At 37.3% G+C, this 17,609-nt stretch overlaps 1 protein-coding gene across 1 annotated transcript; it reads right to left on the bottom strand.

The window, feature by feature from the left end:
• Positions 1-1,437: 1,437 nt before the first annotated feature.
• Positions 1,438-17,024, bottom strand: enc3 (ectodermal-neural cortex 3). Its single transcript, XM_056447927.1, has 3 exons — positions 16,852-17,024; positions 13,568-15,365; positions 1,438-2,799 (listed from the first exon to the last, which is right to left on the bottom strand). Exon 2 carries the CDS (start codon positions 15,356-15,358, stop codon positions 13,589-13,591), a length of 1,770 nt encoding a protein of 589 aa, XP_056303902.1. The 5' UTR covers positions 15,359-15,365; positions 16,852-17,024; the 3' UTR covers positions 1,438-2,799; positions 13,568-13,588.
• Positions 17,025-17,609: the final 585 nt, after the last annotated feature.

Here is a 17,609-nt window from a genome sequence, read left to right as displayed (position 1 = left end):
CGACTTCTAATACTGCGCTCACGACATTTGTCATTGAAATAACGCCACAGGTAAAAATTTTGGAGGGAATGTGGAGACAATATAAAAAAAGAAAATTATGAATATTTATGAATATAAATGTGTTTCATATAGAATTTTTTCTGAATCAAAAAATAATGAAAAACTACTCTCTCTTATCTCATGCACATGGACCTGCTTGGACAGCACTGGAATACATCACATCCGGTCGACTAGTTGTGTACGGTCTAGTCGGAGGAGTTCAAATATTTTAACGTATCCGCAGCTCAAATGATATGAGCGCAAGGAGATGATTAGAATCCACGCAGCTCCCGGACTACTCTCCATTGAAAATGAATGACTTCTGGTCTGTCACTTGTCGTGTGCAGTGGAAAGGCTGCTTAAAGGCATGAATGATTTCCACGCAACTTCTACCGATAGGAAAGAAATTGCATACAAGTATGAATATTTGCACCATACCTGCCAACACTCCCGTTTTTCCCGGGAGTCTCCCGTATTTCAGACCAATCTCCCGCAACCATCCCATTTTGTTATTTCTCCCGGAGAACTCCAGTAATTTCACCCCCTTTTTGGTACAGTCTGTAAACACCCCTGGGTCGCCAACTTTGGTACAGTACCCGATCGCAGCGGCCACCCAAAACCCGCTGCATCCTATCCCATTCTCAACAGTATTATTATGAGACCTCACCCCCGAACACCCCGGTCTCCCCAGATTTTCAGAGACAAATGTTGGCAGGTATGTTTTGCACATAATATGACAGTAAAAATTGCACTATGTAAGCCTGCCTTAAGAATAACTGGTTGGCTTCTCCATAAGTCATTCATTCATTTTCTTTTCAGCTTAGTCCCTTTATTAATCTGGGGTTGCCACAGAGGTATGAACCACCAACTTATCCAGCATATGTTTTACGCAGCGGATGCCCTTTCAGCCGCAACCCATCACTGGGAATTCTCCAAAAGTAAATTTTAAAAAGTTATGCGTTTTCACTTTGATGATAATTGTGTCTCTTTGTTTCAACAGACAGATCTTTTCTTTATAGTGTGGGCAAAGGAACGCAGTCTGGAGTCTGTGTGCCATTTATTGGCATTTCCACTAATAACACCTGCCCGGGAATGAGTGGAATGAGGCTGGTGCCATGACATGTACCCACACACCCTTTCAAGAGCCATTTCTTAAAAGACGACTGATCTCTGAGCTAAAATAGTGCCATATAAAGTCGCAAAGTTTGTATGCAGAAATCGATTTTCAGGTTTGTGGAAGAGCTGCGGTTAAAATCAACTGGGTGTGACCAACAATTTCTACATTCCAGTGTACCTAGAGGTTTCCTGAAAGGTGTGAGATGTTTCTCGTCACTCAGCAGCTCATGGTTGCGCTAATCCTTGCGCTAAAAAAACAATAATTCAATATAGAAAGAAAACTTTAGGTTTTAGACGTTTTATTTTAAAAAAGACACATCAAATGACAGGCAGATGCTATAAACAATAACATTTGGCTTTAAATATCCAAAATAAAATACACAAACTGTACATAAATTAAGACATTTCACAACATTCACAAGATTTAGCTGGTAACATGTCTCTATCTGTGCTGCTTTCTTTGGCCTCGGGCAACACATTCTAAAGTCTTGACTTTTAAGAAAACACCCTCATGAGTGCAGATGACCGTTAAAGTGAGAAGGACAGCGGCTTAACAAAATGTGCAAAATCTACTTAACAAAACACTATATACACTTCACAAATGTACAAACAAACAGAGAGCGCAACTAAAGCTGCAAGTATAACAAGAACGTTTAGTTTGCTAGGTTTATGTACGCTTTTACTGATCATTTGGCACAGAACCAATAAGAAGAAATCCAGAGCTTTAGAAGTTGAACAACTTTAAATACAAACTCTGAATGCTATTCACATTGTAAACTAGGCATCTTGTAGTGAAAAGTCATATTCTGAATGAAGAAAAATCAAGCCTGCTTTTTATTTAACGTTCATTAACTCTTGTCAATGTGTAATTTATCAAAATTACCGTAATGAGAATTTAGGAAAAAAAGGTGTCTTAATTACCCCAAAAATAACACCAGAATGTAAACACCCTAAAAACATGTTCAATTGTCAATTTTATGTGCAAAACAGTTATTTTAGAATTTAAATTGCATTATTTTCCATAATGGTAATGACTTTTTTGCATTACAGAAATGAGAACTTGAAGAAAAAAAAGATGTAACTGCTTTTAAAATGATATCAAGCTTTATTTTCCATATGGAAAGAGTGAAATAAGACTTAAACTTGTCTGTTAACCAAGTCTTGCTATTTCTACCACTATAATAACAAAAAACAGTGCTAAACAGAGAAATGTTTTGAGTAAGTGTGTATTACAAAGTAGCACGTCTGATATAAAAAAGGTTATTTGACATATTTTGGGTTTTGTTTCCTCTTTCAAAGGTCACCCAGGTTTTACCAACAACACAATGAGCCCTCTTTCATGCACTAAGGTGAGTAACCTGGAGACAAAAGTTAATAATTACTACGATTATAAATGAGCAAAATGTTAAAGTGTTGAACCTCAGGCTAGTTTAGAGAGTTCAGTTTATGTACACATGGGTTCATAATGCTTTCTGGATCTCTTGTGGGTAACGTTTCGCCATCAGAAACGCCTGTTTACCATCCCGACTGACCTAAGGCTTGTTTTCCAGTGAATGTAAATGAGGAAAAGCATTTTCTTCCCCTCCTCCGTCATTCCCAAGCCTTGCGGGGGGGAAACTCGACTGCATTCCAATGCTGAAACATCTGAGGACGGAAAAACAGGCAATGAGTTACACAGGCTGAACTACACAGGCTTCACATACTTGTTAGGTAATGCTTGATAAAAATCTCCCTTGTCTTGTGGTAGTGATGCACTGATTGTGATACTTTATTTAGATTTTTTAGAAGCAAATTGGCTGGAAAACAATAAATTAGATTGTTTACTGTCCAAATATAAAGGAAACACATAATGATTTGACTTTGTGTTGTGCTACTTAAAACATATTCAGTAATGAAGTTTGCATTGCGCTCTCATGATTTAAAAAATTTTTGGTGCATTAATCTAGTTAATAATATCGTTCAGAAGGTCATGATTCGCACTCTAATAATTACTTTATATAGCTTTATTTTACATTGTTTGGAGATACAAAACTCAGACGTTTCCACTTTTCATTTTGCATCTCCCAAGAATGTAAATAAAGCTATATAAACTACTTAAAACATACCATTATAAAACTAAAACAGTAGACAGGCTGAATGAAAATGAATTATCTACCTGTAGGTGTCGCTTATAAATATGGATATTCTAAATAGAAAATTACATTTAAACTTTTGTGAAGACAATAAGTTTCTCTTATAAACCGTAACGTGAAGTGAATCATTTCAAAGTTTGCAAAAAATACCTGACAACATATTAAACATATTGAATTAGGAGGAGCTCACTATAGTATTGGTAACCTAGTAACCAACAGTAAACAAGGCAGGAAGAAATGCTATTTAGCACCAGTTTAAAACTCAAAATGGTCATCTAAACTTAAAATATAATGAAAACTGCACAAACATAAAAGTCTTAATGTAAAATATTCCATCAAGAATTCGTGAAAATATAAAATTAACAAATATTAATATCAATTCAATTTCTTAACATTAAAGATTAAAATCATATTTGTCTTGCGGTAATGATGCACTGAATGTGATATTTGTTTTTTTAATGGCTAATTTTGATTTAGATTTTTTTAGAAGCAAATTGGCTGAATATTTTTTCTCTTTTTAAGACAATGTTTATTACATTTTTATATTAAAATATTGTTTATTTTCCAAATATAAAGGAAAAACTTAGTAATTTGGAACTTGGCTTTAGCTTTGCGTTATTTTACTTAAAACATACCTTTAGAAAATTAAAACAGTAGACAGGCACTTATAAATATGGCTATTCTAAATAGAAAATTCCATTTAAACTTTTGAGTTCCCCTTACCGACCAGGTTTCCATTGCAACATGAAGTAAATTTTTTTCAAAGTTTGCGCAAAAAAAAAAAAAAAACAGACAACATATTAAACAACGAATTATGTGCATTTCCATCAAGTTGATAGAGCAGCTCACTAAAGTATTGGTAACCTAGTAACCAATAGTAAGCAAGGCAAGCAAAAATGCTCTTTAGCATAGGTTTTAAACTCAAACTGGTCGTCTAAACTTAAACTATAATGAAAACTGCACAAACACGAAAGTCTTAAATGTAAAATATTCCAATTTAACATGAATGAGGTTCAATTCTGGTACGTCTCCTTTTCAACCTTTATATGCTCCTACTGAGCCAAATAATGAGAAAGAACCAAATCTCCTACCAAAGTTATGCTGATGACACTCAGATCTACTTTGCCTTACTGCCTAATGACTTCAGCCCCTTTGACACCCTCTGAGGATGAGATTTTCAGAGTTTCTGAGTTTCCATAGTCATGTCAAAGCAGTAACTAAAGCATACTATCATCTTAAAAACATTGCAAGAATTGCAAGATGCTTTGTTTCCAGTGAGGACTTGTTCATGCTTTTATCAGCAGCAGAGTGGATTACTGTAACAGCCTCCCCATTGGCCTTCCCAAAAAGACAGTCAGACAGTTGCAGCTCCTCCAGAACACTGCTGCCAGGATTCTGACCAGAACCAGAAAAACTCAGAATATCACACCTGTCCTCAGGTCTTTACACTGGCTCCCAGTTACATTCAGAATATATTTTAAAGTATTATTACTTGTCTATAATCACTAAATGGCCTAGGAGCTCAATACATTACAGATATGCTCACTGAATACAAACCTAACAGATCACTCAGATCTTTAGGATCAAATAAACCAGAAATTCCAAGAGTTCAGTCAAAGCAGGGTGAATCGCCTTTAGCTACTGCGCCCCCTACTACTGGAATCAGCTTCCAGAAATGATCAGATGTGCTCAAGCATTAGGCACATTCAAATCTAGACTGAAAACACATCTGTTTAGCTGTGCCTTTACTGAATGAGCACTGTGCTACGTTTCTTTTCTTTTTCATTCTTTTATAACCTGTTTTAACACATTTTAATCTGTTTTTATCAATTTTTTTATTATTTGTTCTTATTTTTATACTTGTCTCTTTTATTCCTGTTTATGTAAAGCACTGTGAATTGCCACTGTGTATGAAATGTGCTATATAAATAAACTTGCCTTGCTTTGCCTAAAACATCAAGAATTCATGAATGTATGAAATTAACAAATATCAATATCAATTAAAATTCTTAATTTTAAAGATTAACATTTTTGGCAGTCAATCCAGCCTGATCTCATGAGGAAAGATCAGGCTTCTTACAGACTGGCAGAAAATAGATGAATTCATACAATTTATTTCATATGAAAATGTAAACTTTTTTTAAAAAAGGCGTTTGCCCAAACTCCACCCTAAACCCAACTATCATTGAGTGATGTGCAAATCACACTAAAATCTACCAAATAAGATCAAAATATGAAGTATTTCAATTCTCACATTTGTCATGAGACTGTGTTGGTCAGTCGGTGCATTTCTAACTCATAATATGCATATGTGAGCATACGCCTGCTAATGAGATCACCTTCGGCATGCTAAGCTGCTTTTAATTTCAGAAGAGCTTTAAAACTTGTTCTATAAAATGTTCCTGGCCCGTTAAATGTGTTTCATCTCCTGAAACATGTAGGTAATGAGCTCATGAAGTTCACTCGAGCCTAATTTCCACTTTCCCGACATGTTTTTCCACAGCCTATAAAACAAGCCGATCCGTTTTAAGATTTGACCTATTAAAAAAATAAGTGCATTTTATTTTCTGTGTTGTGTTGAGAATGTGGAAATATTTTTCACTAAAGCTTAATTAATATCTAAAAGAGCAGCATGGCATATAAAATTCAGATTTTATATAGTTATATATTTAATAGTTGTTAATCAATTTCAATTAAATGTTTAATTATTTAATTTAATTATTTTGAATTTACTATACTAAAATACATAAATACTGATACATTAATATATAAAATTATATATATATATATATATATATATATATATATATATATATATATATATATATATATATATATATATATATAGTTGAAGTCAGAATTATTAGCCCCCCTTTGAATTTTCTTTTACTTTTTAAAATATTTCCCAAATTATGTTGAACAGAGCAAGGAATTTTTTCTTATTTTTTAAAAGCCATTTTAAGGTCAAAATTATTAGCCCCTTTAAGCTATATTTATTTGTTTTCGATAGTCTACAGAACAAACCATTATTATACAATAACTTGCCTAATTACCATAACTTGCCTAGTTAACCTAACTAACCTAGTTAAGCTTTTAAATGTGACTTTAAGCTGTATAGAAGTGTCTTGAAAAATATCTAGTCAAATATTATTTACTGTAATAATGGCAAAGATCAAATAAATCAGTTATTAGAGATGAGTTATTAAAACTATTATGTTTAAATGTTGAAAAAAATCTTCTCTCCGTTAAACAGAAATTTGGGAAAAAATAAACGAGGCAAATAATTCAGGAGGGCTAGTAATTCTGACTTCAACTGTAGATATTTCGGCCAACTCTCAGACTGACACCACTGCCGCTGATTTAAATTTTAACAAGGTTAACGGTGCTGTAAAGTCTAGATAATACCATCAACAAACTGCTAAAATCCTCCAGCTGATCAGTTCACAGCCGGCATATTCTCTGGACACGTGTGTCTGAAATTAAACACCTCATCCACACACACTCAGCCAGCTTTGCTCATCATTAACCCTCACATCACTTCATGCAGAAGGTCGGAGGTCACTTAAAACAACAACATGAAAGCAATCTTTTTTTTTTCTGCTATTGAGCCGAATTAAAAATATACTTCTCAAGTGCAGCAGCTTCAGAGCCGCTGCTATTTAAACACAAGCGCTTCATACCTTTGTGTTATTTCTGGACGCGCCAGACACTTTAGTTTAAGACGCTGTACAAACCGAAGCCTGTTATTTTAATGAACGCCGCGCTGAAGTGAACATGTCTTCAGTGTTCATCCATCAGGCCTCCAACCCGTGACCTTTGACCCAGTTTGAGCTCTCGCAAATTCCATTAAAGCAGGTCTAAAGAGCGAGACGCATGCCTGCGATTCAATCAGCCCGCGTTTAATGGACTTTATACATAAATGGAAAATCCTACTGGTTTTTACTTCTGGATTCTTGCAAAGTCTGGAGCTCAGTTGCAGGTTTTATAGGCTGTCAACTGTGTGCATACACAAATTAATACATAAATTAAGGATTTAATGTGTTCATCTTTAATTTTGTTGTTTGTAATTCTATTTTGTAATGTTAGTTACTATTTCTACTGAATATAATAAAATTATATATATTATCCTATGTCCTATATTATATGTATATCCTATATATATATATATATATATGATGTCCATATACACACACACATTCATTTTCTTTTCGGCTTAGTCCCTTTACCAATCCAGGGTCGCCACAGCAAATGCCCTTCCAGCTGCAACCCATCACTGGGAAACATCCTCACACACTACGGAAAACTTAGCATACCCAATTCCCCTATACCGCATGTGTATATACCGGACTGTGGGGGATTATTACATTACTGGGGGAAACCAGAGCACCCGGAGGAAACCCACGCAAACACGGGGAGAACATGCAAACTCCACACAGAAATGCCAGCTGACCCAGCCGAGGCTCGAACCAGCGATCTTCTTGCTGTGAGGCGAACGTGCTACCCACTGCGCCACCAAGTCGCATATATTATATGATATTATATTATATATGTATATAATTTAGTTTCTAAATACATTATTTGTATAAGAATACAAGCAAAAGTACTTGGTAAATAATGTTTAGTAAGTCAAATTATAACGACTTAAATTTTCTTATAACATAATAAAATTCCTTCATTTTCCTTTGGCTTAGTCTCTATTTCAGAGGTCGCCACATCTGAATGAACCGCCAACTATTCCAACTAGGGGTGTGCAATTAATCAAAATCAATCGCAATTCGAAACGATTAGTTAATCGCAAGAGGCTGCAATATGACATATATATGAATATTGAAAACAAAAATAACGAATAACATCTTCAAAACCAGTCCACTGTGCTTCAGAAAATTGACCATCCTAGACTTTCTGTGATGTGTCGTGAGGCATCGTAGACATGGTATCGGTTGTCGTGAACTATGCCACATTACACGAGAAGAAACGATTGAATCTTGATGTCCATTTGTTATTTACGATTATTCACGACACCCTTTGTCAAGGAAATTGTGCCGAAATCGTGTAATCTGACCGGGGCTTTATAAGTAGCCAACTGAGTGTGCACACTTTCGTTCTGCCCAATCATAATTGGCCAACTGAACTACGCCCACAATAAAAAAAGAAAACAAACAGTAAAGCGCTGACAAATGGGAATATGGCGTCTGCTGCTTCAGAAGTATAATAGACTAATTAATTTCAAAGAAAAACAGAATTTGTAATATGGGAATCAAAGTCACAGACACCGAACAAAAATAGGTCATTTTTAAAAGCTGTAACAGAATTGAGACGGCTTAAAGATTATTGAGCTGAAGCTTGAATTAAATTAAAATCAGCTTGAAGCTTGAATTAATTCATAAATCTAATTGCAATCGCAATATCTGTCAAAAAAAAAATTATTAATTAATTAATAAATAAAATTAAAAAAAATCACAATTAGATATTTTCCCCAAATTGCACAGACCTGATTCCAACATATTTTTTCGCAGCGGATGCCCTTCCAGCCACAACTTAGTACTGGGAAACACCCATACACACTCATTCACACACACACTCATACACTACGAACAATTTAGTTTAGAGCCAAGCCTTTGTTTATTTTAGCTATCCGTTCATTCATTCATTTTCTTTTTCGGCTTAGTCCCTTTATTAAACCAGGGTCGCCACAGCGGAATGAACCGGCAACTTATCAAGCATATGTTTTACAACTTGTGGGGGAAACCGGAGCACCCGGAGAAAACCCACACAAACATGGGAAGAACATGCAAACTCCACACAGAAGAACTGGCCCAGCCAGGACTCGAACCAGCAATCTTCTTGCTGTGTGGTGACATTGCTAACCACTGAGCCACCGTCCCACCCACATAATAAAATATAAAGTAAATCAATATTTATCACTATTCAACATTTAAAACTGGTAATATCTTTAAACACACATCCTAAAAATGCTAGGTTGTATTACTGATGGGTCAAATATTGACAAAAAAAATATTTTTTGAATAAAAAATAACCCATCAGTAAACTGACCCAAGGTTGGATCAATACAACCCAGAATATTTTGAATGAATTTTTTCATCAGCTAAATTATTCATGTTTTTATCTACTTATTTGAAATGTTTTAAATAATACATCAAATGTTACTGGGTAGCACTGTCGCCTCACAGCAAGAAGGTTGCTGGTTCGAGCGTCGGCTGGGTCAGTTGGCATTTCTGTGTGGATTTTGCATGTTCTCCCCGTGTTGGCGTGGGTTTCCTCCGGGTACTCCGGTTTCCCCCATAAGTCGTAAAACATATGCTTGATAAGTTGGTGGTTCATTCCGCTGTGGCGACCCTGGATTAATAAAGGGACTAAGCCAAAAAGAAAATGAACGGATAGCTAAAATAAACAAAGGCTTGGCTCTGGCTTTTTCCTGCTGTTTTCAGTAACTGTAATGAGGGTCACAGAGGTGATATAATGACAGCTGTTTATACCACTGTCAATTGATCGGTTTCAGCTCCTCTAGTGGATCAATCCTTAATCAGCACTTTATTTATTACCAAACGCCTTTGCTTTGCATCAACCATGGGGCACCTCGAGATATTCAGCCAATGTTTATTAATGAGCAAGAGTCAACCTATTGAGCAAGGGTTAACTTATAAATCATCTGATGACAGGTTTAAGACTTATTATTGTGCATATTTGATCATTTGACTCCCCTTCCCTACAGAGCTGAGCTCTAATTGACCCACAAATTAACATGTATACCGAAATATGCGCCCCGGGTTTTGAAAAACAAAGACGGTTTGTATGCTAATCGCAACCTTTTCACCTCAGCAAATATTATGCAATTCTGATAAATTACACCAAGCGAGTTGCCGGCTGAATGACCTGTTTGATCTATTTACGGCTGGTAACCAATTTGAAGCCTTTATTTCATTCAATTTCTTTCTGCAGGTCCCGCTTTCACGGACAAAGAAGTGAATTTATATTAACTTCACGCAGATTTTGCCGCGCCGCGGGGCTTGGCGAGAGACGCGTTCACTCGCGCGCGCGTCAGGAAAATGGACGCAGATGCCAAAATAAAGGATTTATGGTAGCGTTTCGGATGGATTTTTAAACGCCGCGCATTAATAAAACATCAGTATTGACCGTGGATTATAAAACCGTCCTGAAAGAGAGGAGCTGACCCTTGGCCTAGATCAGGTGTGTCATACAACAAACAGAGACTCATATGGCGCTCTCTGGATCAGTGCCAGTTACTACAGTCTGAACAAAGCATGAGGGGATCTTGATAACTTCCTCCCCAGCGTTCATGTTACAGTTTGGATTACCAGTCTTGCCAACTAGACAACATTATAGTTGCCTTAAGACTGGAAACATAATTCATCCATAACAATGTTGATTTTCGGCTACATTCTAGTTTAGTAATACTTGAAAAACTGCATGGTATACAATGAACACAGCATTTTTTAAGTAATGAAACTATAGGCTTTATGCTAAGATGCCTTACAAAAATCAACAATTGTTTTATTTATAGTTTTATTATAGACCACTTTGAGGGATGTAAACAAAAACAATGGTCCCAATGTATTTCCTGTTCTACATTTTTAATTCCTATAGCATCCGAGAATAGAAAAAGAGCCACATATTGATAAATAATGTTATGAATGATCGAATTGCCTTTCGTTACAGTTATGAAATAGTTTGATAACTAGCAGGAAATGTTCATGGGCACATGGGCACCACATTGAAATGGTCTATAGTATGTGAAGTAACCAAGACGCATTGATTACTATTTGTATACCCATTTTACTACAGAACACGGTTGGCTTAGCATGGTTAATTTACATCAGTTTTACTACTAGTAGTACAAAAAAAATATATTTTTGTTTTTCTGTTTTTGTTGTTCATTTGTAGAAAACCCATGGTTAATTTTCATGAGGTAGAGATGTTTTTATGTTAAAACTGTCTAAAATATCTTCTCATTTGGTAGTCAGATCAAATAATGAGCCAACCAGGCATGAAATATTTGATATCAAATCCAATTCATTGCTTGAACTGGAAATGGAAGATCATATCAAGTACCATGCATTATTTATGAGATACAGTTTACAGCTCAATACACATTGGCATACTGCGCACTGAAAACTATGCCAGCAGGGTATTTCAAACATGATCAATCTTAAACCACAATCTAAGCAAAGTTTTGTGGCTGTCTTTTCTGTTAGCCTTGAGGCTATTGGTGCTATATTAGTTGAGAGGCTGCAGATGTCAACAAACGGATCTAGGAAACCAGTTTCGCCAAGAGGATCAAAGTTTAAAAAGTAATTCAGTCTTTATTTCTCATTCTGGTTTTTTTTTCACCCAGAATCTGCGAGATATAAATTGTGAGATACAAAGTAACAATTCTGTACATTCACAACTGTACAAATGAATGTCAGAACTCATCATAGAGTAATTAGAGATTAAAAAAAGTATGTCAGAATTATAAGGATGGGTTATAAAAAGTATGCCGGGTGAACTGCATTCCTCAGAATATCTCAACAGTTAACTACGACTCAAAGTCAAACAGTGACTCACCGCGCTGATATGCAGTGACAATACAAAAAGAAACTTATCTCCGTTTAAATGGGTGCGACTCACTGGTGAGAAATTATCAGAGAGTCTACACCTTCAGATTGATGCGCGTCCAAGTGTGCTGGAAGTCGGCTTGTGGCAAAAAAATGAACATCAAAGAGAAGGAGATTTTCTCTATTTGTTTTCTTTCGCCATGTTACAAGATGACAGCTTCTGAAGCAGTGTGTATTTTTAGGTTTAAGCTGCTGGCTGCCAAACGGTGCAAAATATAGCTGCACCCTACACCACATGCCTCTTCTGACAAGGCTATTCTGTGCAAAAATCAACGGCAAATTAGTGGCATTCAAAAGAGCTGGAACTGCACCGTTCTGCACTCTCAAAGAAGGACTTGTCAGATGCAAACGTGCAGATCTGGGGCCTCGCAGGCTCTTTTCTGCCAGTCTCCACCCAAACCATCTGTTTATTATTGAGGAAGGGCAAACAGCAGTTCCCCTAGGCTTCCTTCCATTAAGGGAGCACTGAGCTTTCGGTAACAACTTGAGAGTGTGCTAAACAAGACAAGCTGTTTCAGAAGCTGGACTAGTGCAAGTTTTAGCAGTACTTGAGAATTCTTCTAGTAAAGGCCTTTTATTTTTACAACAAAGACCAGGGCCCCCCATAAAGACATCCTTTAATGAGTTGAAAGGTTCCAGTATCCATCCTTGAATCTTCCTGCCAAACATTAGGCCTCATACTCAAATAAACACACCTTTTCTAAACATCGCTAGTCTATGGGAAACCATTATTTGAGTTTATTATCTGTCTTGCTACTGTGTAAGCATGCAAGAACAATAAGCCCTGACATTTATTTAAAGCAAAGATGGACGATTTGTAAACAACCCAAATACGTAAAACTACGTTTTTTTGGGTGAAGCAGTAGGCTAAAATGGTACAGGCCTTGCCAGAGGCAGAACTACAAGCTTGAACCTGATCCTGTTCTAGCTGGAAGCATTTGGAAAAGCCTGTACACCCCAGAGAGACGCGTTTTACTCTATAATTTGTACTGCCACAGTTCTTTTCGAACTATTAAGGAACATTTTGTCTTTATTTGACACCCAACAGCACTAATTACGGTTAGACATTTTTCATGAACAAACAAAATTACTGTTTTATACATCTGAAAGGGCTTGGAGTCAAAGCAAAGTTGTCAGTTAGTCCAGGACAGTGACGCTGAACTAGGATCTTTAATGTCTAGTAGGGATTATTGTTAAACTGGAGGAGCCATAGTTTGGAAAGCATGTAACTTGTAGATTAATTGCAAAGTATAACCATTGTGGAATTACAGTTTATAATTTGCATAAGCGCATCCAGGCACAAGAACCATTGAAATTTTTAGCTTTAACAAAGATTAGTTGCATTTCGTGTATATATAGTGAAGACTGCAAAGTGCCAATTTTGCCTTTGATTTTTCAGTATTTGTGTACAACTACCAATAAGGCATACAAAAAATATAAATATATCAAGCTAGTTCATAATAATTCATGCATATTCACTTCCCTACAACATCACCCCAACCATTCAGAAATAATCAATTCTTTACAAACAGAGATATTCAATCCATCTGGTGAAATAGATGTTATATCTCAATATATACAACACAAAATATTGTAATGTCATTTTTTAAAATATTGTGCAGCCCTACATTTGACAATACTCACCAAATAGGAGATGTATTTTCTTCAAGATGGGAGGTACTTCCAGGTGCTGACAAATGCTGTCGGGATAAGCGAATAGGGTACACTTGTTATACTGTCCCATGAGTCTGTTGAGGGGTCATAACAGTCCAAGGTTTTACACCTCTGGGCTCCAAAGTAGCCTCCGACCACATACAGGCGATTCCCTGACGCCACTGCATGACAGCTGATTCTCTTTGAAGTCACATCGCCAAACTTGGTCCACTGGAACGTCTCGCTGTTGAAGCGGTAAGCAGAGCTGGCGGAGAACTCTGTATCTCCGCCGATGACCACAACATGGTTCCCAACAACTGCTGCCGCTGTGTAACGCCAAAGCTGAGGGCAAGTGGCCGGGACTGTCCACCTGTTCTCACAGGGGTCAAAGCACTGAACTTTGGGATACTTTTCCCTGTTGACACTAGTCCCTCCGAAAGCAAAGAGTTTGTTTTTGGCCCCAACGACTGCAGCGTTGCTCACACCCTCTCGAAGAGGGGCTACAAGAGTCCACTTGTTGGATTGGGGATTGTATTGCTCCACTTGTTTGAGAGATACAGATGGAGAAGCAGGGAATGACCCTGCAAGGGATGTGTGTCCACCTACTACATACAGGATGTGGTCAAGTTCTGCCGAACCATGCCCAAATCTAGCAACAAGCATCTGTGCAGCTTTGGACCATTCATCGTGCAGAGTGTCATAGACCCAAACGTCTTTTGAAGCCCCATTTTCAGAGCCTCGACCACCTGTGACATATACCTTACAGCCAATGGCACAAGCGCTACACTCTTTACGAGGGCTAGGAAGGTCTGTTTTGGGGGTGATCTCCTTGGCCTTGTGATCGATCATGTATACTTTGTCACACATAAAAGTTTGGCCTCCCAGAAGCAGAAGGGCTTGGCTCACCTTACGAGGTCGGGCACAGAAACCTGTGACAACTCCATCATTTTGCAAGATCTTCATTTTGCAACGAACTGCATCTTCCACAATCTCACGGCCCACCTTGTGTCCCATGACAAGCTCCTCAGATGCCACGTTTTTAAGCAGGTAGGTTTCTGGGAGCAAGGCAAGGCGAACGCAACGTAAAAGATCAGGAAGGTCAAGGTGTCTCCTCCCAATGTCTGCTCTAACCCAGTCAATAACAGCCTCGTAGACAATACTTTCATCCTCAACTTCCAATTCCTCGCTAAACACAAGCTCCTGAACTTTATCTTTGGGCAGGTTTAGGAAGTCCTCAGTGTGGTAGAGATTAGCAAAATTCGCCAGGCACATTCGCCAAGAAAGTTCGTACAACCTCTGGCACTGGTGAGCATCGGACAGAAGCATCATCCCAAGGCAGTTAGATGGATGCAGGTTTTTCTCCAGAAATTCTGAAGCAGCGTCCCGGATGTCATGGAACTGGAGCATGTCGCCAGCTTCCAGCAAAGACTCTGCATTTTCTTCATTGATGATCACTCGGGCTGAATAGGCATAGTCTAGAAGGAGCTCCAGCACCTCAGGGTGCAAAGAGTCATGGAAATTGACCTCTGCATCTCGGCTCTCCTTCAAGCCACCACTGAACATAGCCTCAAAATATCGACTACATGACGCCAGAACTGCACGGTGGCATGGGAAAACTCGATGCCCAGCACGCAGGGCTACATCCGTGAAGACACGCCGCTTACGGAGGAGGTTGAGGTGAGTAAGCAGGCTGTCTGCATGTGATGTCTTGTGGAACAGCTGGATGTTCATGGACCCAGAGCTTGACCTGGACTTTCGGTTCTCGTGATTACTGACAGACATCTTTGAGCTGGAAAAAAAACGACAATGAAAGAATTTAAGGTGTTATTTTAAATCCTTTTTGATAAAACATTCAAGGTGTAGTTCACTCAAATCTGAAATTTCTATCACCATTTACTTGTTTTAAACCTATTTGACTGACTATTTTCTGTTAAACACAAAAGAGCCTATAACCATTGACTTTTATTTGTGTTTAATTTTACTACTATGGAAGTCAATTATTACAGGTTTTCAGCTTTCATCAAAACATTTTCAGTGTTTAACAGATTAAAGAAACTTATAAAGGTTTGAAACCATTTGAGGGTGAGTAAATAGTGAGTAGTTCTTCATTTTGGGGTAAATTATCCCTTTAACTTCTTAAATCTCCCACAGCCGTTCATTTGATATTACTCGGAAACCCCTATTGTTCAGCAGTGTTTAAAAATCCTCAACATATAATTAGACAGTGGATACATCATAGTTAGGGCAATTACACTTGGAACCAGCTTTATCCTTGGACGGCAGTAAACCCATAATCGTTTGTTAAACAGCAATAAAGCATTACAGGCGTTCCGTTTACCTTGAGATTGTTCTCTCTTTCAGTACAATGGTAAATGATTCATGGGAAATGATTGATCGCCGCCGCCTTTGATCTCAGATAAAGTTACTGCTCTTGGATTATCAGTTCATCATTTGAGTTATGCAAAAAATAATACTGCAACGAATGAAAATGACAGCTATAATTTAAAAATTAACCATTGTTCAAGGAATAGCCATGTCAATAAATGCTTTTTAATATTTTTTTCCACATTTTTCAAGTGCCTTGGATTGATTTTTAATGTTTATTTTGATGAATCCCTCAACCAAAGGGCACCGACACATTATTTAAGCTACCCCTAAGCACTTTTGGTTTATATCACAAACAATTGTTTTAAAACCAACTATAGTAAAACCATGTTTTTTTTTCATAGTAAAACTGGTTATACAAATGTAAATCAATCTGCCAAAACAGCATGGTTATAACACTTTTATTATAATATGTATAAGGTTATTATTTGTGAGGATCATTTATAGTTTTCTGTCATATTTAAAGTGTTGTACACATCATGAGGAAACTGTGGATAACAGTCATTAACCAAGCCAATTTTTTAACAGCCAACATTTTAACAGCCAACACAACATTAAGTTTGTCATCTCAATTAAAATTTACAGTAGCCTCATAAAACACCACATTTAGGCTACTACATTTATTTCTACAAGTCCTGTCATGATGAAATATTCATTAAAAGTCAGTCGGTTTTATAGTAGCAACAGTAGCGAGCTATTTCCGACGTGCATTTCCTGCGCTTAAAACTTTTACATACTCTATTTTACAGTTAACTTAGCATGAATGTGCTTGTCATCAATATTTCGCTAAACAAGTATACTTAGCAGTTCTATGTAGACCACACGTCTGTATATTGTAAACCTATATGTAAACCATGTGTGGGGGAAAAAAGTAGTAGCCTGTGACTTACCTTATTTCTTTTCCACGCGTGGCCTTGAACGGGATTCATTCGACTTTTGGAGACGCGTGTAACTTTAGGATGTCCTGCTGAAGGGCTTCACTTGTAAGGTTTCTCGTGTAAACTGTGTGAGATCCGCCTGTTACACGCTGAGGAGCTTTACTACCGTGATTTGAGCTGTGTGCGAGTGTGTGTAGTGTGCATCTCAGTCGCTCCTCCTCTTCCCTCGTGTTAAATGTCCAATCCTGGCGGAGGAGGTGATCTTAGGACACGTTTTATTAGTAATCATCACAAGTGTTTCGGAGAATGAGTGAACATGTGGATGGAGGATGCTCGAACGTTTATGTCATGTTTGAATTATATAAGGCCGTTTACAGATAGAAAAGTTTCTTAGGTATGTCTTATGTCAGTTATAACCAGTGGTGGAAAGAGTACTGAAAAATCATACTTAATCATACTTAATAGAACCATTACTTGTCTAAAAGTGTAGTGCAAGTAGAGTAAAAGTGTCTGTTGTGAATATTACTCAAAGTATGAGTAAAAGTAGCCCTTTAAAAGTACTCAAGAGTAGTGAGTATTATGCTGTAAAAAGCTGATGCATTTACATGTAATTTGTGGATGTGTGTAAACGTAACATTCTGTAGTGCAATTTCATTTAGTTATTGTCCAGCAGGCACACAACGTCATGAGATGTTAATATTAGGCTAGATTTAGGTTGTGAATCTGTCAGGTGACCAAAATTCTATGTCCAGCCAGCGTCTAAGGACAAC

This window comes from Danio aesculapii, chromosome 22, assembly GCF_903798145.1.
Source record: "Danio aesculapii chromosome 22, fDanAes4.1, whole genome shotgun sequence".
Lineage (NCBI taxonomy): Eukaryota > Metazoa > Chordata > Actinopteri > Cypriniformes > Danionidae > Danio > Danio aesculapii.
The sequence above is the reverse complement of the archived record's forward strand: the minus strand, read 5'-3'. Positions and strand labels throughout refer to the sequence as shown.